The following is a 27,646-nucleotide window of genomic DNA, read 5'->3' as shown; positions in this document are numbered from 1 at the left end:
CCCTGAGGTACTCCTGCATTTATTACCTTAAACTGTGAATGATAGCCTTCAGTGACTACTCTTTGTAATCTATCAGAAAGATAATTTTCAAGCCATAAAAGCAGATTCCCATTAATTCCATATGTTTTCAATTTATGCAGGAGACCTTTATGCCAGACTCTATCGAAAGCTTTACTTATGTCGCAAAAGATAAATCTAAGCTCTTTTCCCTGGTCCATATTACTAACAATTTCATTATAGATAAAAAGTAGTTGATTGACAGTAGAATCACCAGGTATGAATCCAGATTGATGCTTAGTTATAATAGAGTTTTCAGTTAAGTAGTTATAGAGATATTTAAATACAATTTTTTCCATTATTTTACTGAAACAGCAGGTTATTGAGATTGGTCTATAGTTAGAAATATCATTTGTTGAACCATTCCCTTTATATATAGCATTTATGTTTGATTGTTTCCAGCTAACTGGTAATATTCCTGTGTTAAGTGATTTATTAAATAAAAGACAGAGGGGTAGTGCAAGGGAGTTACTCAATTTTTTAACAACTTTAGGGATTATACCATCAGGACCAGAGGGTTTATTTACATTAAGAGTGTTGAGTTGGTCAGACACATCTTGTTCTGTAATATGAATGTTAGTTAGTGAGTAGGGAGTGTAGGGTTGTGCTGTTTGGGGTAATTCAAGATCAGGTGTGGAGGTAGAGATACTAGCAAAGTGATTGTTAAGGATTTCTGCCTTGTCAAGAGGATGGTGGATAAGTTGGTCTCGGTGTTCAAGAGGAGGAATAGAGGATGGTTTATTAGTGAGGTTAGTGATAGATTTTGCAATTTTCCACCATTTATCAGGGGGGACCAGATTTTCATTTAGACTATTTTCAAGTTTCAAAATATAGTTTGCCTTTGATTCACGAATCAAGTCAATAGCTTCATTCCTAAGTGTCCTAAATCTTTCCCAGTAGTGGGGATTATTAGTTGCTTTTGCCTTTCTATGAATTCTATTACGTTGTCTCATTTTTAGTCGTATAGTGCTATTCATCCATGGTTTATCATTTGGATGTAAAGTAAAAGTTTTGGTGGGAATGAAACTATTGACTTGTTCGGTGATTGAATTAATTATGAAAGAGTTGAATGAATCAGAGTCTAAAGTTAAGGACAAGTCTAACCAATCAATATTACAGAGAACATTATTCATATTATCAAAATCAGCTTCATTATATTTTAAAATAGTTTTCTTATAGCTTGCTTGTTTGTGCACAGAAAAGGAAATTTGAGCATTAACTGATGAATGGTCACTACAGAAGGGTGGTGATACATATGTGCTTTTAATTAAGTTATTGTTATTAGTGAATATAATATCAATAGAAGTGGCACTTTCAGGTGTTATTCTAGTAGGTTCTTTAATAAGACTAGTTAAATTATGCTTTATTAGGAGTCTTGATAAATGTTCATTAAGTGGTATAGTTAACATATCAATATTAATATCACCTGTTAGTACCACATCTAATGATGTATCAGTGGCTCTGGTTAGTGTATCGTCTAGTTTAGTCCAATATTCAATGTTGCTCTCTGGTCTATAAATACATCCGAGAAGAAATTTATGATTATTTAACAATACCTCTAACCAAATCAATTCAACGTCATCTCTTTCCAATTCAAATCTTCTTTTTGTTACAACTGTATCTTTATGATAAATTATAACCCCACCCCCCGGGCCAGTGGTTCTGTCTTTTCTTAGAGGAATAGGATTAAAATGTTGTAATTGGATGTCATGATCAGGTATTTGGGGATGTAAGTGAGTTTCGGTGATGCATATAATATCGTTATTTTCTAATTCAGCTTCTATAAGTGAGATTTTGTTTCTAAGAGAACGGACATTAACGTGAACCAAGTTTAGATTTGCTATGGGACCAGGGTTACTCTCAATGTCATGACAACATGATAAGACTAAGAAATGTGAAACAAGAAAATATGATATATTAGTAAAGAAACATCGTAGTTGTAGGTAAGAATAGTACAAGCTATGACAAAATTCCCTGAAGAGAAATCGTTTGAGGAAACATAAATGATCAACCGTTACCACGTGCATCCAGGCATCTGTTCTAGGTCCACCCATTGTCGGTGATCAGGAAAGGTCGGAAATGGTGGTTTCGGTCGATCATACAGCTACAGGAGGATTCTTCAGACAAGACATATGAATAATCACTGAGCACGAATGGAGAGGGACAAAAACACATGTGGGACAGCACATCTTTCACACACACACTCAAAACACATAATAAACACGATACTACAATAACGGAAGCGGAAGTCATAATGACTCATCAATGTGCCTGAGACGCTAGAAATTATCACAGGACCTTCGAATAACGAAATATAATACATCAAAAACTTCATAGTTACTTGTTGCACACAATAAGAAATCAAAACAATCCATAAATATAAGGAGTAGATAAGCCTAATAGTTGTATCGACTTGATAGGGATATAAATAGCTGGACAGCAATAAAAAATATGTCAAAAACAACGGTGGACTCAACAAGCCCCTGTGATTTACCCGATCGCTTGCATATAGACTTAGCTGATCGAAATAATTTGTACTTCTAAATTAGAGCCATGCTATTATATAGGGAAAATAGAAAGAACGGTCAGCCCGTGTAAAATAATTCAAGCCGAAAACATTTGCGCACGCAAAACACGATGTTGATACCATGTGTTAATAATAGTGCACCGTATATACATGTATCTTGGCTTTTGTAGCATGGCATAACATACAGCCACAAATTATATATCTTTGTACACAAATATTTGCTATGGATTATATAGAAGTAATAGGATTTTATAATTCACTTGTTTACGGTAAGTTGAGTTTGGCATAGTATGTTACATAATATTTTGTACTCTTACGATATGGTAATAATAAAATAATATTTGATGTAAGTACAAGTTTCTTTCTTAACATGACATCTCTCTATATATATGTGCATATATGTATACTTATTGATATGCATGGATTCATGGTAATCATTCACGTACCCTTAGTTTACATTTATGTAGAATAATTATATATGTACAATGTACCGTGCACATGATGGTACAGTTATATAATAACGTGTAATATACATTCATGTACATGGATGTATATAATTATATATATAATATGTATATCGACGTCTTCAACAAAATGATACACTCTTATACAATGTATATTTACATGGGAGTTAATTACATGATGCAGTTATACACGTACTCTAGTATAGTGATTTAAAAAAAATATATATATATATGACAGATTGTCAATGGGAATATGCTATATAATGATATACTCATACTATACTGCAGTTTGTATTCATTAAGCAGGTTATAATAATCAAAATAAATACAGTTGTATTACATATAATTTTGAATTATATGTTATACAGTGATTACTACAAACATATGTATGTAACACATATGTGCATTTAGTATACCAACTTGGGACATAGAAATAATATGTTCCATACTACATCTTTTACATGTACATGTAGTAATTTTAATGTCAGTGATAAAACAAAATTGACACAAAGATAACGTATAATTTTTCACATATTTACAATACAGACTTGTGCAGACTGTGTATACACACACATAAACATGTACATTTCTTCATTCAGTTTAATCTGAGGACAAACAGACTGATAAACAATTTTTTTTTATTATTTATTAAGAGTGTCAAATCGGTTAGATGTGGATGGTGCTGAAGATATGTATAGCGATCGGGTAAGAACCGTAAACGAGAGCTCAATTTCCAACACATGTCCGATTGTTATCATTGGACATGGGGGATATGATAATACTAGATCAAAGGCTTGTAAGACACATTTGTTGTTTTTTTTGTTGTTTTGGATTTTTTTTTTTTCATTTTCATTTCGGTTGTTGTCTTACAAGATACATGTACAGTACTTCTTCCTATACATTCCAAAACAATTCATGAACACCAGACCATGCTATATGACCATTTCGTTGTAGAATTGTAAACTTAAATTTCCCCGGAAGAAGACATTGGCTAGCAAAGCCGCGCTTCCACCTGATCTCCAGGTAACTATATAAAATATTTATATTGTATAATTATGTTATTCAAGTGCTACGCATATGTCACCTATGTGCATTTTCATTATATTTTCTTTTATATCTCATTTTGATTAATTTCTTATTGGTGATGTGTACGATCAATGAACTATATATGTGTCTACAACCAGGCACTAGCGTGCAGCACTGTGCGTTTTGTGTCTGGTGATATGGTTTGGATCAGACCTACCGCTCTAGAGGAAGTGGTTCAAATGATGGCTGACGACTCCGGAGCTAGAATTATTATGGGTGTCACCGCAATAGGTTTGTATTGTTCAGGAATATCTCAATTTTAATCTGAAAATCGTCAATCTAAATAAGAATTTTTGAAACCTTATTTTGGCCGCTGAACATTACCTGTTTAATATATCAGTGTAGGGGAAAATACAAATGTAACAAAACAAATATTGATATATGTTAAAATGGACGTCACATCCTGTGTTGAAAATATGGCAACTCCCAAATTAGTCACCTACCTAAGTTATAGGCTAAATAATATGCACTTTCTTTATCAATTTCCTGAATATTTCCTGTCCATATTTTAGTAGCCTTATATATCTCAGGATCCAAGTACTTGAGTTTGAAACAGTTTTAATTAACTGTGGTGTGCCTGTTAAATCGCTGCCTATATTCCTCTTTTTTAATTTCAAACTTAACTCAATACTGATATTTTGTTTTCATCTGAAGTCTCCAATTTTTAATCATTTAGTAGTTTATCTTCACTTCCCGTGTTAAAAATCATATTTAATTTCAATTTATAGGCAACAATTTGAGGAAAGGACACATGAACGGAAGTACACTCATTTGTTGTTCCCACGTACAGGAAATGAACGTGACCAGGACCACATACTGGAAGTCGGTGCAGCAATTGATCTTGCGAATTTAGAAAACCATCTCGAAAGTATTATTGCGGCTAACGGAACAGGTTAAAGATTTTAATCTTGCTTTTTATTTCGATTTTACGTAATTAACGATTTTGAATTTATCATTAAAGGTATAATTTTAATTATTTTTATTGATTTTTACTATTTCTTTCTATGTTTGTATTTGGAATAATCTTTTTCAGAAATATCACAAATGAATGTATCAGTAATCATTTATAACTAAAGATGTAGGTCTTTTTGGAAACAAGCTATTGGTGATATACAGTAATATTTTGTTTTTTTCGGATGTATCATTGCAACTTATTTATAAGACATACTCCTTGCAATAAACTGAACGTGGAAATATACCCATAACGTTAAGAACTCGAAAAATAGAAACTGGAAAGAATAAAACATTCTTCCGTTTTAGGGCAGCGCGATACATGCTTCAATGCACTGAAGCAGAGCTTGCGGTGGATTGCGTCAGACCAAATCAAGCACACAGCGGTAAGAATCAATGACTGTAGAACTAAAAGGGTTTCTGATCCTGATTTGAAAATGGAATGAACTGATATTTAGAAAAGCCAATGTCATGTTTATAAACTGACTAAATCATAAATGTTTTCTTATTTCTTTCCTACAATTGCTCACAAATGACAATAAGAAAAAGGATATCTAGAGTCACTTTTCAAAATGTGTACATAAAATGGTTTGGTTGAATATGGAAAACACAGAGTTTCAAACGAATTTCCATTATTTCTAATGCTATATTTGAGATCTTTTAAATCAGCCCAAATACTTATTTTCCAGACTATAGGTGGACACCTAGCAACTTGTGACCCACGCTCGGACCTGTACCCCGTGTTAATGGCTCTTGGTGCCACGGGAGAAATAGCCACTAAAAGTATGTTTAACTATTTTACATTTACCATTATGTCCTTTAGCAAGAATATTACTTTTTCTTAATCTTCTACTTTCCTCATACGTAATGCTAAATATCTTAAATACATGTTATTTTCATTTATCCTCTATTTGCCATTTAAACAATAAAGTTTTTATAGCTAATAATGTTGTTAAATACCTGTTATATATAATTTTAGGTGGGCAGAAACAGGTTTCCATCGATTCCAATTTCGTTACTGGACCTTGGAGGACTTCCATTCACGAATCCGACGTTATATTATCTATACGAATTCCTATAAATTCGGTATGATATTAGAATATTAAGGTTATTATGTTTTTGGTAGAAACATCAACATTCGTAGATTGACTAATGAACACTCCGAAAAGGAACTTACAGTTTTTAATATTGACGTTATCATTATCTTATCGTATATAAATGAAGGTTTGATTTATTTCATGCACCAGAATCCATTCATTAAATGTCAAAAAATGTTCATACTTGTGCATATAAGGTGATGTGTAGTCATAGACAGTGGTTGCACAGTTTCCAGTGTCATTTCCACTGGATATTTTGGGATGATTAAAGGGCTACATTTTCAAGTGAAACAATTTCTAATTTCAAAATGATTAAAATTTTAAACACAAAATGTCTTTTTGTTCAGCTCAGCAAAGCGTTTTACTATAAACAGTCAAAGCGGAAAGGGTTCGACTACGCTATCGCCAATGCCTGCTTTGCCGTTACAGTGGCAGATGAGAAGGTGACGTCAGCCCGTCTTTGTTTTGGCGGAATTGGAGGAATATTCCTATCAGCAACAAACACCACTAGAATACTGATGGGAAAGTGAGTGTGCCACGTAGGGGAAGTAATATCTGAAGCATTGTATAAAATCAGCGACCCTATATTGACAAATTCTTAGGATCAAATTAAATTGATGTACTTGAACGCATATTAATTTAACATATGCTCCAGTTAAACAATCTTTGTACTGGCAATAATCATGTTTAAGCGGTTATCTTATTTAAGTGGGTTTTTGGTTTTTTTAAATTTTGCACTTAATTTTTGTTTTGTGCTTTAGAACTACTATTTGTTTCTATGGAAATCATGTTTGTGTGCAAATTTTGCATTGCGCTAATCTGCTGATTGATTTTGCAATGCATGAAGATTTGAATGCGCTAAAATTGATATTTTATAGTATAGTTTAAAGATAGTTTAAATAATACTCATCAACAAGTCATTCCTACGTTAGCCCATTGCCAACTATAATATATGCTACATGGCTAACATATGTTATAGAGCTAAGCTAGTAGGTTAAATTTAAATGTTATAATGCGAACTAGTCAGACTTAAATGTTATAAAACTAACAAATTAAACTTATCCTATATGAATTGATTACAGTTAATGAAATATGTAATATGGTTCATTACAGACAATTAAATCAGTCTGCGTTTGAGGAAGCTTTCGACACACTCACAAAAGAAATCAAGCTAGTACAAGCAAAAAGTGTTGACATGTTCAAACAGAAATTGGCTGTAGGATTCTTCCGGATGTTTTGGAACCAGATATCTAATGACACCAGTGAGATAGTATTTAGCCATAGCGCAAATACTTTGTTAAGTTTAAATCCTTTTTATCCATTTAGGAGTATAGAGACCGAGTAAACTGATACAATGGTTTAATGTTATATCGATGTATTGACCAGTGCCGTAATCATATCCAAGACACCATTGTTCATTCACTGCTTTGCACCAACGATATAACACTAAACGTACCTGTAAATGAAAGTCATTATTTTCATAGCTGAATTGCGAACCTATTTAGCTTTTAAATATTACGTATGGTGTATATATGGAAAAATATTTACGAACTTGTAATCTTTCTTTGTGTGAACGCACACATGAAACGATAGTGCAAAAAATATTCCAACAAACCCAAACGTTATAACAATATGTAAACGAAAAATGGCCCAGGACCAAACTGTTGGCAAACTTGAAAGCACTCTCCTTACATTATCACAGGCAGACCTTAAGTCCGATATTCGTGATTGGGGAATCAGTACGGGCACCCAGGTGTGGGAGGCGCCCGCCCTGAAACAACCAGAACACGACGCAGTAGGAAAGCCCATCTCCAATGTGTCTGGGCGTTCTTTGGTTACTGGCGAAGCAAGATTTGTTTCGGATATGCCGCGTTGTAATAGTATGTTTTCTTTACATATTCATTATATATATATAATTACCCGCAGGTATTGGTACATATTGTTTATTTATAAGTCATAAGGACTTTTGAAAGAGGGGATAAAGGACAGAATGAGATATACTTATTATTTCATTTTGTGGGATGTCGCTATCGAAAATAGCTTCCGGGTATTAATTTTCATTCATGGCTGTCTTGGTGAAATTCTACAAAAAACTAGAATAAAATCAATTTTGGAAATATCTGCTTGCATACTGAAATATCATAAACATTTATAGATATTAATCTAACATCGTACAGATATCGGCGAGCTCTCTATATTTGTCATATATTTAATACTTATGAATATAGAGTAATTGGGGAAAAGGCCTCTCACATACCAGCTTTGTTAAATGCAAACTTCTCTTTCGCAGAAAATCTTTGACAATTATATCATTGTACTGTATCTGACAAACAAACTCCAGTATTGTTTGTATGTGCGAACGAAAAAAAACAACATCACCTACTTGTTGATACAGGTGAGATATATGTCGAGCTTGTCTGTAGCACAAGAGCGCATGCCCAGATTTTGTAAGTAGATATCATGAAGGCAAGGCAGGTTCCGGGGTTCATTGACTTTATGGATTCAAATTGGATTCTTGGATCGAACGAATGGGGAGTCGCCGCTCAAGATGACGTTTTATTTGCAATATCGGAGGTATGTTTTTCTTGAAAATTGTACACTTATATTAAATATACGAAGCTGGAATGTAAGTAAAGGTTAATCTGTTTATTTGTATTAATTACAAATCATTTTTTGTCATTTTGAAATTCTGCATCAATACCACTTTGAATGTAGATATATCTTGCTGTTCAATGAAAACAAGAGGGATATCAAACTTGACAGTCGTTAATTAATAATTGTGTTTCATTTGTTGTGTTTCATTTGTTCCTACTTCATGTTTTTTCATTTGATGTCGCAAAAACAATTGAAAATAAAAAATATATTCCGAGATGCATTCATACCTTATAATTGCAGAATATGTGCACTTTCCGTTTCTCTTCATTCCAAATAGTGGTCAGAGTGTCTATTGTTTTCTTCGTGAGATTTCTTTTGTTTATTAAGTTAGTTTTATATTTCATTTTTGAAGACCCAAACAGCAATAAATGATTTTGTTTCACAACAAAATATTTCCGGTAATGAATGTGATTACTCATGCACGTGCAAAATCATGTACTACAAAGATACTCTGTAATGTCGAACTGTATCTTCTTTTAACTTGGGTAAACTACTATGGACAGCCTATAGGAGCAGTCATTGTGGAAACAGAAGAAGCAGCAAAAAAGGCGTCATGCCTTGTGGAAATAGCATATGAAGACCTACCTGCTACTTTGACACTGCTGGTATTTATTGTGTCCTGTCATATGCTTTTATATTGGGCAAAGTCTATATATAGTTCCAATGCTTCCGCTAGGGATCGAACCCGGGACCTCGGGGTTATTACTTTCAACCAACCAACTTGAGAAGTTTTCTCTAGCTGAGAGGTATATTGCGGCTGGAATCAATATGGTGATAATTATCTAAACCGTACTTCTGTTGAACTTGAGCTGATTAGAGGGTCCGTGTCTTTGATTGGGAAATGTGCAGATGTTAAGTGTCCTGTTTATAGTATCTGTTAACCCGCAGTGGTGAATTTATGTTTTATTTTTGTACTTACTATGTTTGTACTTATTCTTCTTTTTTTAATAGAAAACAATTTCAAAGCTTTTGAAAATTCCGGAAAATCGAATAACTGTCCGGACAAAACGACGCAAAAAATAATAATAATAAATTATCGTCTTAAAATAACAGTTAAGAAACGTAAAGGGATAACCCGCACAGGTTTACCTCATCTATTTGTTTTCTTAGGGGAATAGTACGGCTTATATTTATCATAGAAACAAGCAACGGTATCAATTTTTAAAACACGTTATTTGCCTATCTGGCGATATTTGCGATGCGAGCCAACATTACAAGAGAACAGCGTGTACATGTGTCTATTTACCCAATATATAAATAAAACCTATACTCATGTGACCACTCAGCTCCGGAGCTATATTTAGAATGTCTAATTTTGTATTGGCCAGGAGTATTTCCACAATTTTTGATTCTCTAAACTGACCATAAGATTGATATTGTGTTTATGACAATAATTTCAAAGGTCATTCGAAAAAGTTCTTCAAGGGTTCAGAGGAGCCAGAAACTATCGATCTTGTTCGCAATATCCCTTTTTTTCTAATGCGACTAGCATAATTTTAACAAAGAGTTCCACATCGAACTGTTAAGATATGTTTTATACGCGACTACATAGGCTCTTTAAACATGATTGATCAATCAGTCATATCGACTGCATTTTGTTATCTAACCTCACTCAAAATCTTAGGATTTCCCTGCAATATTAGGATTTTTTTTTTTTTTTATAATTTCCTTTCAAACCCATATCTCTAAAAGCATCTGATATTAGAAAAAAAAATCTTTTGAAACAAACGCGTTTTCTAGATATTATAAATATATTATATAAATTTTTTAAAGTTTTATACTGACATTTTCAAACAAGTTTTTCTACTGATATCGGACTGATCGTTATAACCTAAACTCTATAGGAGGTGCTTTTGGAGGGAAGGAGTACAGAGTGCCATTAGTATTAGGGCCAGCGGCCCTTGCAGCATACAGGTATGTTATTCCATACACTGTGCTTTACAGAGGATCTAAGGGGATATGAAAAGGTAAGAAAATAACGAATTGATGAATTGATCTGAGTGATCTTTTCGACTCCATTTGCTTTGTTGAGAACAAAATAATATATATAAAGAAAATATAAATAATAGAAAATAAGAAATATGCTACTTCTCAAGAAACAGATTATCTTTATGTAAAGATGAAAAAAGTGACAAAAATACGTGATTTTTAGTGGTTACAGAGATAATCCAGATTGAGTTGAGAAACTTTACCTACAAGTAAAAACTTTATTTTTAGGGGCATATCATTTCATTTTGTATGGACAATCGAATCTTTTTTTTTTTTCTTTTTTTTTCTTTGTTTTTGAGAAATCCAATTTGTCATGATTTAAACCACATAACCGTTCTTGCAATGATAGATTATGATAAATATTACATTGTGGAAGAATTAAAACATGTAGGCACATTAACATGAAAAAATAATGCAGCACATTATTTCTTTTTTCTTTTCTTCGCAAAAAGGGGAGTTATCTCCCTTTATTTATAATCATGCTGTTTTGATGTTTTCCTGGTGTCACATACCAATAGGGCTTCTGACTACATTAGCACATGCATAAGTGCTCACAGGGGAGATAACTCTTGCGAACTGTACTAACACAAATGTCTGAGGTATCGTATTACGAGTGTTTCATATCACATAAACACAGGTGTTTATGCGAAATTATATTTACTTAACGACGTTACGTTAAGAGTTGGAGATGGTGATACAAAGTATCTTGAATATGTTTTATTTTAGATGAGATTTTATTAAACCAGTTGGACGAGTTATGCATATCCTATTCATTCTATATATCTTTAACAGAACAAGACGACCAGCTCGATGTGTATTGGATCGGATCAAGGATATGATGATCAGTGGAAAACGGCACCCATTGCTTACGGAGTACAAAGTGAGTAATATATTGAAAAATAAGGTACCTGCATACCTTTTAACCAAAGCGAAATTTGCACTTTTGAAAAATTTGTCGAATAATGTTTATATCTTAGTGAATCTGGTTTCTACCACAATAGGTGGGTGTTATTCAACTCTAATGAAGTCGATCAATATTTAAAACTTTTGAATAAGCATACAGTTAATACCACACGTGGACTTATCTGTAAATGCCTTTTGCATTAAAGCGTTTTGATTGGCTGACACGATAACCTTTGACCGGGACTACTTTTAATCACGTGATCTTTATTGTATTACAAGTAAAGGCCTGTTCTCGCCGTCGCTGAAACAATAACACTAGGAAAGTAGTTCGCACTTGTTTTCTGATAATTTATCTTTGATATAGATTTTTACTTCAGGTTATACCTTTAGGCCCCAAATGACGTCATAAACAAACAGACAGAGGTCTATTCAAAATTCATACTCGCAATATTTCCATACATTTCACATCTAATGAAAAACTATAGCTGTTCTTTTATTTTCCAATTGCCAATTTGGCTGAATGGAAGCAAGTGGAACAGCAATGTCGTGAAACTAGAGAGAGATGAGGACTATTTACTTCAGCATTCCCTCTATTCCTCCGGATATTATAACCTTAATATTTACAACAATTCCTTTTAACAGGCTGGATTCAATCAGAACGGTCGACTTAAAGCCATCACACTCAAGATTTTCATTGATGCTGGATATTCCCCTGACGTGACAACAGGGGTAATGCATTATGAAAAATACACTTATGAATATCGATGATGATAACAGCGATGACGTAGCTATCTCATTATACTCCACTTGCTGCTATCAGTTGTAATAGACATGCTTTAAATCTGGTATAAATCACAGTTTAGCTATATGTTACTAAAAGTAATTTTAAGCATACATGTATCGGTAATGTTTTTAATGATTGAAACCATGACAAAATTTTACTAAACTTTACACACGATAACAATGATGTCATCTTTCAAACGTTCAAATATATGTATGAATTGGAAATGTAAAGATATTTTATTTTTATTTTTATTTTTTTTTTTTTTCTCACTTTTCTGCTTACCGCTCAAGGTCTTGAACAAAGTCATGCTACATGTAGACGGCAGCTACAAAATTCCAAATCTAAGAGTGGAGGGGCACATCTACAGGACCAACACTCCGTCAAACACCTCCTTTAGGGGATTTGGGGCACCAGAAGGAGCTTATATAATCGAGACAATCCTGGCAGAGGTGGCGGAAACCCTTCAAATATCACTAGAACAGGTAAAGTCCGACGCTCAAGAGTAGAAGTATGACGTATTTCAATGACGTCGAGTTACATATAGATATAGATATACAGATGGTGCGTCCTTGCTATGATGTATATTGTGATATACGATCTAATAACCATACTAAACAGAAGATAAAGTAGGAGCAACACAAAATGGCAGTTGTCTTCATCATTTTTTTTGGCAGATTTCTTCAAAAGCAAAAAGGACCGAAACAATATTTCCCTGAAATATACAGTTTACAACAACCAGCCTTAAAACTGTATATCTCTCAACCATGTGGAAACTCTCTTTTCATAAATATTAAATAAAGAACAATTTAAAAATAGTTGGTTTCCAATTGATTGCCCATATAATTTTTCATGTTATTGATATTTTATATGAAGTTTACTATCAGGGTAACTTCATATTATATCATAGAGCATTTTGATTACTTTTAAGATCCAATCAGCGAACATGTACAAGGAAGGAGACCTCACACATTACCAACAGGTTTTGACGAATTACAATCTTGAAAGATGTGTGAACGAGTGTAAAGTTCAAAGCGACTTCGCACAGAAGAATGAGGAAATTAGTCAGTTCAACAAGTACGTATTGCAAACGTATAGTGAAAGCAATTGCGAGCATGGATGAACAACTGGAATTTCCTTTTGTTAATTTTCTCTTAAGTTTGGGTTTAGAATATAGGATCGCATACGAAGATATGTACAATATGGAATTAATTAAAGAATAATGAGAGATTTCTTTACAGGTTAAGAACTAACTCAAAATTCTGAAATAAATTTTCCTTGAAGACAGTTTGCTTTCAATTCGGGCGGATTGATTCACTATCAAGAAAATTGTGTGACGTTATTTATCTTTGCAATAGAGTTATTTTACGTGTGACATACAAAATCAGGGCATGGACTTATCAAGTGGCAGAGTAGGCTACTTACATGTAGGTGTTAAAAAGTCAAATTTTTCATTTTGCTTAAAAACTTTGATTATCTAGCTTTTGTTGCTGGAAAGTTACACTATACAATACATTACATTCTTAATGGTATTAAGTGTAGTAAGATTTTTATTTCTTCATCTGGTCTATCATACAATTACCATTGAAGGTCTTATAGATGGAGAAAGAGGGGAATTGCAATGATGCCGTGCAAAGTCGCAGTTTCCAATCCTGTTCGGGCCTACAATCAGGTAAATGATCTAATATCTAATATTAAGTGTCATCGTGAAATTACATGTTGATTTAGATTGATGAAGCAAACGATATATGTAAGATATAAATTTGGCTGTATATTTCATTACAATATAGAATATATCTGTATGACACGTGACAATATAGTCAGGTGGTACCTTGAATCTAGACTTGGTGTTACACTGAAGGGACCATGTATGGATACCATTGTCTCTTTTGGAGGATTAGGGATGACTGATTTTGTTTATTTAATTATAATTCAGTTAGAAGTCCAAATAATTGTCATTGTGAAAATAGAACGTGACTGCAACAAGTTAATGTAATGAGCTATTGAAATGTTTTTTTATTATATTCACCCTTGCCAAATAACGAAATCAGTCTACGATGTATGTGGGAAAAACACAACTATTACACATTCCAACATTTGTAAGATTCTACCATTTCTACGTTTGATTTAATCATCTTTTCATAGCTAAATAAAGTTGTCCGAAGATCAAATGCACTAAACTTTGTATATGGGTCCTTGTACAAGACCTTGAATTATCTACATACGTATTCACTTGACCGGTATGAAGATATATATGCTCGGCAAATCTGGTCAATACTTCTTTTCAATATCTTATCTATTATATCTTAATAAGATAAGTTTCAACATAATGACCAATGTGTTTTGTTTGCTGGCAAGACTTCAAAATAAAACAAATCTATGAATTTTTATATATAAACATTTTATCTAGTATGGCCCTGCTAATATGATCCTTAATATTTTTTTACATAGATTGACATACTATAAATGTGTTATTTCATTTTCAGCTACTTATTTACTAGCATTTACATTTGTAATATCCTAGTCAAAGTTAAACTAAAGTGTACATTAAACTTTTTGAAAGAGCTACGATTTTTCCTGATATGAAGTTTCTTAACTATTTCCATACCATTTCGCCACATCAGATTGTTGTATCTATATTTAAGTTAAATTTGACTCCATCCACTTATGTTCTCAGACTGTATACACCAGCACCATATTTGAAAGTCGTTTGTTTGGATATTAGGGGAGTGCCCTGGTGAACGTCTACACGGACGGATCAGTACTGATATATCATGGTGGTATTGAAATGGGCCAGGGACTTCACACCAAAATGATACAAGTACGTATTGTGTTTTCGATTGCTACAAGAAATGACTTGTTGTATTCTATGACAAACCTCTAACAAAAACCTTCTAGATATCTTCTCCGGTGAAACTGTTTTCACGTGATGTCTCCCATTTTCATATTGGTTAACAAAATACTGAAGTAAATAATTATCTTGTTTTGGAAGCGCACTTATTCGTCTTAATTTAAGTAAGATGCATATAAGCGAGTGTTCGAACGTAAGTTAATTCCCTTTTATCACTGTTTAATGTCATTTCCAACTTGGAGAATAACAAACATTTAACAATTGAAATAATTTCGTTATCAGTTTATTGCTGTTGTGTTTACCGCTGCTCCCCCTCTAATGATTATCCAATCAAAACACGATTTTTCTCTCATCATTTTCATATAATATATTACTAATGTACATTGTTGCCATACATCAATTCACTTATTTGAATTGCGTATCGTCTGATAAAACTGTTTTAGGTTGCTTCCAGAGCACTTGGTGTTCCAGCACATAGGGTACATATTTGTGAGACCAGTACCAACGTCATTCCAAATTCAATATCGTCAGCATCAAGCTTCTGTTCCGATATTTACGGAGAGGCTGTGATAGTGAGTGTCCATTATTACAGAAATATGCTAATTACACTATGTAAAAATGACAGGAGCAAAGTGGTGTAATTTGAGCCAATAGCATTACACACAAAGAAGCGTTTTCCCCTTCCATAATATCTGGAAAATTTTAATCCATTTCATTTCATTTGCTTTCAAAGTCCCTACAACAAAATCATCAAAAATCAATAATTTACAATATGCTATTTATAGGCAGGAATCCGTCTTAATATTGAGCGATGAATACTTAATTGAACATAAACCATTAATGCATATCATTGTTGATTGCATTAAACAATTACTATCAGAAAATCGTCTTTACAGGATGCATGCAGAACAATATCGGAAAGACTGGAGCCACTCCGAAAAAATAATTCACAAATATCTTGGTGTGACTTGGTATGTGTTTTATCATTTATTACCAAAATAAAAGGTATTTAAAAATCATTCGGTTTTTTTTTTTTTTTTTTATTTATTGTGTTTTTTTTTTTTTTTTTCTCTCTTTTTTTCGCTTAGATATGATGATGGGGATTACCTTATTGTGGTTGCACGTGTAAATTAAGTGAACTAAAAACATAGCAGAAGTTTATAAAATAATGTCATATAATAGATATGTGAGAAAGTGCCATATGGTAATAGATAAACAAAGGAATATCCTAAACTGTATAAATAATGGAGTATACTAAATACGAAAATAACAATATAGGTAGACATAAGTTAATATACTTAATGAGGAAAGTTGTTCAATATTTGTCTGATATATATTTAACATTTTATCATTAAGGTTGAACAGGCCTTTCTTGAACGAATCAGTCTGTCCTCTACTGGTTATAGTAGGTAAGTCATAATATGCAATTGATCGATTTATCTTAATAATAATAAAAATAAATACGTATTTATAAATTCAAGATTTATTAATGAGGTTTAAAAAAAACGTATTTGGTAATTAACCGATCCCACAAAAATGTTTGATATGGATTAAAACAAAAATAATGTTTAATGACATCATGTAACATATATGAATGTATTCGTTTTTATTCTAAAAATATTATTTTAATATGATGCGAGAAACCACAAAATCATATTTAGAATTATTAGAAGCATTATATTAGATATTAGTGTATGACATGTTTCTGTTTATTGCATGAAAAAACGAAATGAAAAATAAATAATTGGTGAATGATTATATTGGGAAGTCGGTATTTCACAGTGTATTAAATTAGGCTATAACGATTTTGATCCCTTGTATGGTTTATTCCTATTCTCAAACACACGTTGGAAATGGCCTCATTCTTTGTAGATTAGCTTAAATATGCTCTACCAACGAGAGCTTGTGACAAAATCCAATGTATGAAATGGTACCTGTGCTAATTATATCTTTTTAACTCCTAAAATGAATAAAAACAATAACAGCCTCCTGAAATGGTCGGAAACTGCGTACTTAATATGCAGGCGAGTACAAACGATTTTCTTCTGGCTGCAATTAATCATTTATTCATTTTACCTATATTTGTTTTCACTCGCTCATGATATTAGAGTTTGTATGAGATGAATCACCGATAGGATCCCCTCCTACATATATACATACATTTACATCTGACGTTTTAATTATTCTCATTTCATTAATATGGACTGTGTGAACAAAAGATACATATAAAGGTTATTATAGAAAACAGAGTATTATGAAATGGTTTTATTAAATATAACTTCTTAATACAGGACAGAAGTGTTGCTACATTATATAAATATATAAGAGATGTTATCTCAGGTCGCGTAGCACTAACTGACAATAGACATACTGCTTTACTTACTATTTAGGATCGGGACCAATCATCGAGATTATGAGAAAGGAGAGGGGGATCCCTATCATTATTTCACATATGGTGCTGGCTGTTCTGTCGTGGAGATTGACTGTCTGACAGGGGAACACCAGGTATGTTTGAGTTCCGCCTATAAAAATACTTTATAGTTGCTAAGTACTGAAGGATATTATGTCGAGTGTCGTATATCTATAAATAGATTACGGTTTTCGTTCCCAGGTACTGAGTGCGGATATTGTGATGGACGTTGGCAAGAGCCTGAACCCTGGAATAGACGTAGGACAGATAGAGGGCGCCTTCGTCCAGGTATGGTAAAAGTTAAGCATTTATCCTAGAAGATGTCATATGCAAGGCATGTTTCCATTATCATTATTTCTTGGGCCTCTATACCGGTAGATCAGTCAGTTAGAACGTTGGCCAACCGTAGCCTCAGGGAGACGATACGAGGTATTCCATACCCTTATAGTTTTGTGTTGCGCGGGAAGCTGAGAAACGAACCAAGCAAACATGTCGACTGATGGCAGCAAAAAGAACACATGAACTATCAGAACAATATTTCGATGATTATGATATTATATCAGAGTATCTTATTATTGCGAGTACATGTATAACTGCCAATTGGCTAAATATAATAAAGTAATTCTTTTCGTAGCATGATGTACTTTATTAACGTATCTGTATATACATCTGTATCTATACTTGACTGTCCCGGTGGAGAGCCCAGCTCAGGACAGTGTCAAGGAGCGACTGAATATAGTCTGACGTGGGCTAATATATTTATTCATTTTTTAAAATAAACTAAGTTTCGGTACATAAAGCAGTAAGTGTGTTTTTGTTTTCGAAACACATGCATTATGCAGTGTATGATATACATGTTAATCAAGTTTAAAGCTTTACAAAATAATAACGAAGTATTTATTGACAGGGGTACGGTTGGTTGACCACCGAGGAGATCATCGTGGAACCCCATGGCCAATACAATGTTTCCGGGCCAGTAGATTACAAGATCCCAAATGTTAAAGGTATTCCAAGAGACTTCAAAGTGTCAATTTTAAAGGACTGTCCAAACGAACGCGCTGTGTATTCATCGAAGGTTAGTGTACTCAATTATTGCTACTTTGATGGTGTTTTTTTTTTTTTATTATTTATTAATCTATTTATTAATTTATTTTTTATCTATCTTTGTTTTCGGTCGAGGGTTTCTTTGTTAATTGGAGTGTAATATAACTGTTAGATATGAGAACAATCGTGATTTGATACCATCACAACCTTACTGATATGAACCTATTTTAAGACATCTTGCAATAATTTACCTGTCCGTAAGCGTCATTCAATTATGTATGGAAAGAGGTTTTCCTACCAGCATAGAGGTTTCCAATGAAAAAAAAATGTGCTACGATGGGAACTGAAACAACATACCTTTTTTTTCTCTCATGTTTTTAATAAACATGTTTATCTTATATAAAGATGGTCTTCATAGACATGTGTTTGTTTTATAGATGTGCCCTTAATTGCGATAAAGAGGTTTTTGTTTCGTACAGATGGTCTTTTTTTTCTTATGAAGAGTTGGTCTTTCGAAACTATTTTTTTTATAGATGTTGGCATAATATAGGCTTTTATCGACAAGTTAATACAAAAAGTGTTCAATGCACAAGGTACATTTGGTGTAAATTGTAACTTCATCGAAAGATTCTTAAATGTATTTTATACGCAGAGTTGGCCTACAGTGACACGATCTCGGTAATGACAGTATTCTGGTATATAGATGTGGTTTACAATAACACGTGTTAGTATATAGAGGTGGCCTATTTTTTGTTAAGTATATAAAGGTGGCCTACAATGACATGAGTTTAGTATATAGATGTGGCCTACAATGACATGAGTTTAGTATGTAAAGGTGGCCTACAATGACATGAGTTTAGTATTTAAAGGTGGCCTACAATGACATGAGTTCAGTATATAGATGTGGCCTACAATGACATGAGTTTAGTATATAGATGTGGCCTACAATGACACGAGTTTAGTATATAGATGTGGCCTACAATGACATGAGTTTAGTATATAGATGTGGCCTACAATGACATGAGTTTAGTATGTAAAGGTGGCCTACAATGACATGAATTTAGTATATAGATGTGGCCTACAATGACATGAGTTTAGTATGTAAAGGTGGCCTACAATGACATGAGTTTAGTATATAGATGTGGCCTACAATGACATGAGTTTAGTATATAGATGTGGCCTACAATGACATGAGTTTAGTATATAGAGGTGGTCTACAATGACATGAGTTTAGTATATAGATGTGGTCTACAATGACATGAGTTTAGTATGTAAAAGTGGCCTACAATGACATGAGTTTAGTATTTAAAGGTGGCCTACAATGACATGAGTTTAGTATATAGATGTGGCCTACAATGACATGAGTTCAGTATTTAAAGGTGGCCTACAATGACATGAGTTTAGTATATAGATGTGGCCTACAATGACATGAGTTCAGTATATAGATGTGGCCTACAATGACATGAGTTTAGTATATAGAGGTGGCCTACAATGACATGAGTTTATTATATAGATGTGGCCTACAATGACATGAGTTTAGTATATAGATGTGGCCTACAATGACATGAGTTTAGTATATAGATGTGGCCTACAATGACACGAGTTTAGTATATAGAGGTGGCCTACAATGACATGAGTTTAGTATATAGAGGTGGCCTACAATGACATGAGTTTAGTATATAGAGGTGGCCTACAATGACATGAGTTTAGTATATAGATGTGGCCTACAATGACATGAGTTTAGTATATAAAGGTGGCCTACAATGACATGAGTTTAGTATATAAAGGTGGCCTACAATGACATGAGTTTAGTATATAGATGTGGCCTACAATGACATGAGTTTAGTATATAAAGGTGGCCTACAATGACATGAGTTTAGTATATAAGGATGACCTACAATGACATGAGTTTAGTATATAGATGTGGTCTACAATGACATGAGTTTAGTATGTAAAGGTGGCCTACAATGACATGAGTTTAGTATATAGATGTGGCCTACAATGACATGAGTTTAGTATATAGATGTGGCCTACAATGACATGAGTTTAGTATATAGATGTGGCCTACAATGACATGAGTTTAGTATATAGATGTGGCCTACAATGACATGAGTTTAATATATAAAGGTGGCCTACAATGACATGAGTTTAGTATATAGAAGTGGCCTACAATGACATGAGTTTAGTATATAGATGTGGCCTACAATGACATGAGTTTAGTATGTAAAGGTGGCCTACAATGACATGAGTTTAGTATATAGAAGTGGCCTTCAATGACATGAGTTTAGTATATAGGGATGACCTACAATGACATGAGTTTAGTATATAGATGTGGCCTACAATGACATGAGTTTAGTATGTAGATGTGGCCTACAATGACATGAGTTTAGTATGTAAAGGTGGCCTACAATGACATGAGTTTAGTATATAGATGTGGCCTACAATGACACGAGTTTAGTATGTAAAGGTGGCCTACAATGACATGAGTTTAGTATTTAAAGGTGGCCTACAATAACATGAGTTTAGTATTTAAAGGTGGCCTACAATGACATGAGTTTAGTATATAAGGATGACCTACAATGACATGAGTTTAGTATATAGATGTGGCCTACAATGACATGAGTTTAGTATGTAAAGGTGGCCTACAATGACATGAGTTTAGTATATAGATGTGGCCTACAATGACATGAGTTTAGTATTTAAAGGTGGCCTACAATGACATGAGTTTAGTATATAGATGTGGTCTACAATGACATGAGTTTAGTATGTAAAGGGGGCCTACAATGACATGAGTTCAGTATATAGATGTGGCCTACAATGACATGAGTTTAGTATATAGATGTGGTCTACAATGACATGAGTTTAGTATGTAAAGGTGGCCTACAATGACATGAGTTTAGTATATAGATGGGGCCTACAATGACATGAGTCTAGTATATAGATGTGGCCTACAATGACATGAGTCTAGTATATAGATGTGGCCTACAATGACGGGCTATTATAAACGTGGTCTCACATGACAGGATTTTGGTATATACAGGTAGCCTACAAAGAAATGACTCTGGTATATAGAGGTAGCTTACAACGACGGGATATCGGTATAGAGGTGGCCTATCATGACAGGACTTTAGTATATACAGGTAGCCTACAAAGAAATGACTCTGGTATATAGAGGTAGCTTACAATGACGGGATATCGGTATAGAGGTGGCCTATCATGACAGGACTTTAGTATATACAGGTAGCCTACAAAGAAATGACTCTGGTATATAGAGGTAGCTTACAATTACGGGATATCGGTATAGAGGTGGCCTTTCATGACAGGACTTTAGTATATACAGGTGGCCTACAATGATATGTGACTGGTATATAGAGGTAGCTTACAATGACGGGATATCGGTATAGAGGTGGCCTATCATGACAGGACTTTAGTATATACAGGTGGCCTACAATGATATGTGACTGGTATATAGAGGTAGCTTACAACGACGGGATATCGGTATAGAGGTGGCCTATCATGACAGGACTTTAGTATATACAGGTGGCCTACAATGATATGTGACTGGTATATAGAGGTAGCTTACAACGACGGGATATCGGTATAGAGGTGGCCTATCATGACAGGACTTTAGTATATACAGGTGGCCTACAATGATATGTGACTGGTATATAGAGGTAGCTTACAATGACGCGATATCGGTATAGAGGTGGCCTATCATGACAGGACTTTAGTATATACAGGTGGCCTACAATGATATGTGACTGGTATATAGAGGTAGCTTACAATGACGGGATATCGGTATAGAGGTGGCCTATCATGACAGGACTTTAGTATATACAGGTGGCCTGCAGTGATATGTGACTGGTATATAGAGGTAGCTATAGAGGTAGATATCGGTATAGAGGTGGCCTATCATGACAGGACTTTAGTATATACAGGTGGCCTACAATGATATGTGACTGGTATATAGAGGTAGCTTACAATGACGCGATATCGGTATAGAGGTGGCCTATCATGACAGGACTTTAGTATATACAGGTGACCTACAGTGATATGTGACTGGTATATAGAGGTAGCTTACAATGACGGGATATCGGTATAGAGGTGGCCTATCATGACAGGACTTTAGTATATACAGGTGGCCTACAGTGATATGTGACTGGTATATAGAGGTAGCTTACAATGACGGGATATCGGTATAGAGGTGGCCTATCATGACAGGACTTTAGTATATACAGGTAGCCTACAATGATATGTGACTGGTATATAGAGGTAGCTATAGAGGTAGATATCGGTATAGAGGTGGCCTATCATGACAGGACTTTAGTATATACAGGTGGCCTACAGTGATATGTGACTGGTATATAGAGGTAGCTTACAACGACGGGATATCGGTATAGAGGTGGCCTATCATGACAGGACTTTAGTATATACAGGTGGCCTACAATGATATGTGACTGGTATATAGAGGTAGCTTACAATGACGGGATATCGGTATAGAGGTGGCCTATCATGACAGGACTTTAGTATATACAGGTGGCCTACAATGATATGTGACTGGTATATAGAGGTAGCTTACAACGACGGGATATCGGTATAGAGGTGGCCTATCATGACAGGACTTTAGTATATACAGGTGGCCTACAATGATATGTGACTGGTATATAGAGGTTGGCTGTAATAACAGGAATTTGTTATATAGAAATTGCGACCAAAGACCTGAACAAAGATGGCATATAAAAACAATAGTTTGGCCTATACAGGTGGCTTGCACAGCCAGAATGTTTTTTGATAAAAATGACGTTTAATAACTTGATTTTGTTATACAAAAATCGCCTACCGTGACATGAGTTTGGTATTAAATATAGAAAAAAGGATTTTTTTTTTTCAGGAAGAATTGGCCAACAAATATGATTTTGTTACAATGGTGAGGACGTTTCGGGCTGTCTCGACTGTGCATGTATTATTAATGAATTGACAAATGTACGATTGAATAGTCGATGAATATACGTTATTGTGTATATACCATTAGTAACTGATGCTTTACTCTCCACAGGGAATAGGCGAGCCGCCACTGGTTCTATCAGTTTCAGTGTATTTGGCCCTTAGAAACGCCATCAATTCTGCTAGATTCGACGCTGGTTTACCTCCAGTAAGAAGACTAAACATTCCACTTACAGTTGAAACAATAAGGATGGCATGCCCGTGAACTGATGTGGTCGCCGCGATCTAAGTTCTGTAAATTAACCTGGAATTCATTGTGATCTGTATCTGACTTGTGACGAATGCTCGCGAAAGCGAAACCATGTTGTTATGTTTACGGTGGTGGCGTCGTCAATATCTCGCTTTAAAGTTTAACGTTTAGGTATGTTACTAAAATTTGTAGGCTGAACTTTTAGTCCAGATTCGATTATACAGAGATTACTTTGTGGACATCTCAGTGCGTCCTTCATTTACAAAATATTATAAGGAATTTACGGTCGGGTGGATCTGGAAACTTGGTATACGGAACTCTGACCTAGTTTCGTGTTTAACTGACTTTCCCAAAAAAATATCAAGGCTGTTTTAACCAAACCAAAATAGTGTGTGTTATGAACATTGTATGACACCTTTTAGATCATGATTTTATTGATTTATCTATTTATGCATTTGTTCCTTAGAAGTTGAGTGGGTACGTCACTGAGTTACACGTGATTGTGTCGCGGGTTAGAATCCTGAAGGCCTTTGATTGACCCCGATTCCGGGCGACCGTCCTTTCGTTCGTTCGTCCGTCCGTCCGTCCGTCTGTGTGTCTGTCTGTCAGTCAACTCAATTTTCCCCTCTTTTCTCAGCCATGCTTTAAGGTATGTTTGTAAAAGTTGGTACGTTGCTTTAGTATGAGTAGCTACAGATCAAATTCGAGTTTCTGATGTTTTTGGTCAAGATCATTATTACAGGGCCGGTAAGGGACATGTATTGCTTTAACAATAACCATTTTTCGTGTTCAACGACGAAACATTGATTTTAGGAATTGTTGAGCAAATATGAGTCTTTGACAAGAGAGTAGCTTTTGGGCCCCGCGATACCCGTGTACATTTATGTGAACAATCAAGAATGAAGAGAGTTACCTCCCTTTCCGAAACAGTCATCCTGACTTAATATTAGTTATATCACAGTCATTAGAATATAAGTCTGTGGTTATCCGGAACAGTCCTATATAATATAAGTCAATCTTATTCAGTCAACATACATGTACACATATATATATTATTGTATGTATTTGATTATATAACAGTTAACACAAAATAATGTAATATGTACTATTATGGGCACTTCTCCTTTAATCAACATATGAAAGGTTATAAACTTGTTTTCTTCGATAATGACATGACAGTGAGTATATGATTTAAATGAAGACGCACATTCATATTATATTTAATCTACTTTACAAAATTCCTTTGGTAATCTACTTTTATTGATGAATCTTTTTCTCGGAAATTATTAGGCCGTAGTTGCAGCCAGTCAAAAGCGACCAGGTTACAAACGGTGACGTCATTTTAACCTTAAGGACTGCTTAAGCCAATGAAAAATCTTGATACAAGCCAAATTAAATTATAAGAATTTCAGACATAATTTTCATATGGCAATGCATATGTAAACAGAACCATTAGTACTGTGCTCAACATGAACGACAACTCCTGAAACTTCATATTTCCGGCGTTAACAGGCTGTTCGAATTGTGGGCCGTTACAGAGGTCTTGTTGACAGATTGTTACACACACTTTCATGCCATTTCCGACCATCGATATACCGCATACAGTTTTGTTGTTTGCCTGGATTCTATCGATTCTCTTCGTGTATCCAGCGTTGGGAAGGGAATCATTCCCCGAACTGCATCCTCTGATAAAGCCAATTGTTTTTCCTGGAAACGATTAAACATTTAATGGTAATAAATGAATAATAAATGATAATATCACATCCGTTCCAAACGTTTTTACTTCATTGTAAACAATTACAAAATGTATATCAACCCCAATAGCTATCGCACCCCCTTCGTTTCGATCTCCCATCAGGCGCACAATATCTTTCATAAGTTATACCTAAGATATTTAACTGAAATATAATTCTAAACAGTATTATGAAATATTTGATGACCTTTTGAATTCCAATCATTTATTGAAAGTTTTGATAACATCGTAGGTGAGTTACATTCACCCTTATATATATAAGTATTTGTTTGATGCTGATTTGACTTTTCAATAACCCTTTTGTTGTCCCTCATTATTTCTCTAATATGGATTTTTTCCACTTATTTTACATTTACATGTATATGTTTGAAGCTGTTTCTTAAAATGGGACTCAGATGTCACTCTTTAAAACAACTGACTTGTAACTTAGACGGAACTTGACAGACCAGTGAATGCCTTTCGAATACAATAAGTAGAAATCAGAACTCAAAATATATATGAGAACATAACATTAACAAAAGTATATGTTCAAAAATATAACCCAACAATAAAAGCCCACGTAACCTTCCACTTGCATCACCAAGAACGGTTAACATAAATTGATATAACTTTCATCTTAATTGTTATAAGATAAAGAGGCACCTTAATATTTACCATGATTTATTTGTCTGGAGGATTGCACATAACCTGGTACATATTTCATTAACGTACTACAATTTTACAAGTTATATTTCATTAAACATCTATAAGCACTTACTTCCCATTTGTGAAAAACAACAATTGATCATGGAGAGAAGCATTTTGCTTAACGTAATTTTGAAATGTATCAACACAATTTCACAATCAACACGATGCGAACCCGGCGGAGTTGGGCAACTCTACACAGGCTTTTGTTTAGTGGCATTGTCCGTTTGGGGTGTCTGTTGAATTTTTGTTTTCATCTTTTACAATTTATAAGAATTATATCAATGTTTGTAGTGTTTGTAATCGCTATGATTTAAAATATGATTTAAGATACATTAGATGTCACCATACGGTGGGCATCATCAATCAAATAATTGTCTTAATTGTTTATGGGACACGATTGAAAACGCATAGGTTAAGTTCACGTCACATCCTGACGTAACCACAATTATCGCACAATACGTGGTTGTTATTCAACTCCGAAGGCATCATACAAGCATTACAACCGTTTAATAACAAATACAATTGTAGTTTTATACCACACGTGGCAAACACTCTTATTGCGTTTCCATTGGCTGACACGATGACCTTTGACCGGGACTATTTTTTTTATTACACGGTTCTTCATTTGGTCACTGAATCAACACAAAATGTCGTTCGGAATTTTTGTTTGTTATAATTTATTTTTATTTTTATTTCTATCAAGCTTGCGATTTATTTGTTATGCTTAGCAAATAATATTTTGCCACATTTCCGAATTTGTAAGTTTTGTATATTAATTAGCGGCATTTCACTTGAAGTCATATTCTTACCCTACCGCTTTTGTGAAAAGAACAAACGTTCACATAAAACAGGTCAGCTTTTCTTTTGTGGTAGAAACAGGTCAGACAAACACGTGCTTTTTGTATATGGAATTGCTTTCACTCGAGATAAGGGAAAATAAATAACTTACTGGAGTGAGATGAATACCATATGCAAGAACCACTCGATTTGTAACCTGTATGTTTGACATTTGTAGGTATTTAGCATCTATCAATATAAAGATCCCACCTGCTTGTGTAATATCTTGAAAAATGCAATATTTTTCGTCACACGGTTGTGTGTATGTGTAGCTGTTTTCGTCTTCCGTGCCTGAACCATGTGAACTGTTGGACGGGTAGAGTCTATTTATAAATTCCTTTTCCATTCCTTCAAAGTTTG

General features: G+C 34.2%; 2 protein-coding genes across 2 annotated transcripts in view; one reads left to right on the top strand and one right to left on the bottom strand.

Annotated features, from left to right (window-relative positions):
* Window positions 1-16,258: 16,258 nt before the first annotated feature.
* Window positions 16,259-24,997, top strand: LOC117344772 (xanthine dehydrogenase/oxidase-like). The gene is made up of 5 exons (XM_033907597.1): window positions 16,259-16,332; window positions 17,752-17,866; window positions 17,973-18,059; window positions 18,679-18,846; window positions 23,872-24,997. The coding sequence occupies exons 1-5, from the start codon at window positions 16,259-16,261 to the stop codon at window positions 24,022-24,024; spliced, it is 597 nt and encodes a 198-aa protein (XP_033763488.1). The 3' UTR covers window positions 24,025-24,997.
* A 214-nt stretch (window positions 24,998-25,211) lies between these two features.
* The window catches only part of LOC117345392, a 4,538-nt gene continuing 2,103 nt past the window's right edge, over window positions 25,212-27,646 (bottom strand). The window contains exons 2-3 of the mRNA XM_033908465.1: window positions 27,497-27,646; window positions 25,212-25,716 (exon numbers count right to left, since the gene is read on the bottom strand). The exon at window positions 27,497-27,646 is cut by the window's right edge and continues 54 nt beyond it. Coding sequence (XP_033764356.1) covers window positions 25,418-25,716; window positions 27,497-27,646 — 449 coding nt within the window. The 3' untranslated portion in view covers window positions 25,212-25,417. The remainder of the gene's footprint in view (window positions 25,717-27,496) is intronic.

This window comes from Pecten maximus, chromosome 16 (genome assembly GCF_902652985.1).
Source record: "Pecten maximus chromosome 16, xPecMax1.1, whole genome shotgun sequence".
NCBI lineage: Eukaryota > Metazoa > Mollusca > Bivalvia > Pectinida > Pectinidae > Pecten > Pecten maximus.
The sequence above is the reverse complement of the archived record's forward strand: the minus strand, read 5'-3'. Positions and strand labels throughout refer to the sequence as shown.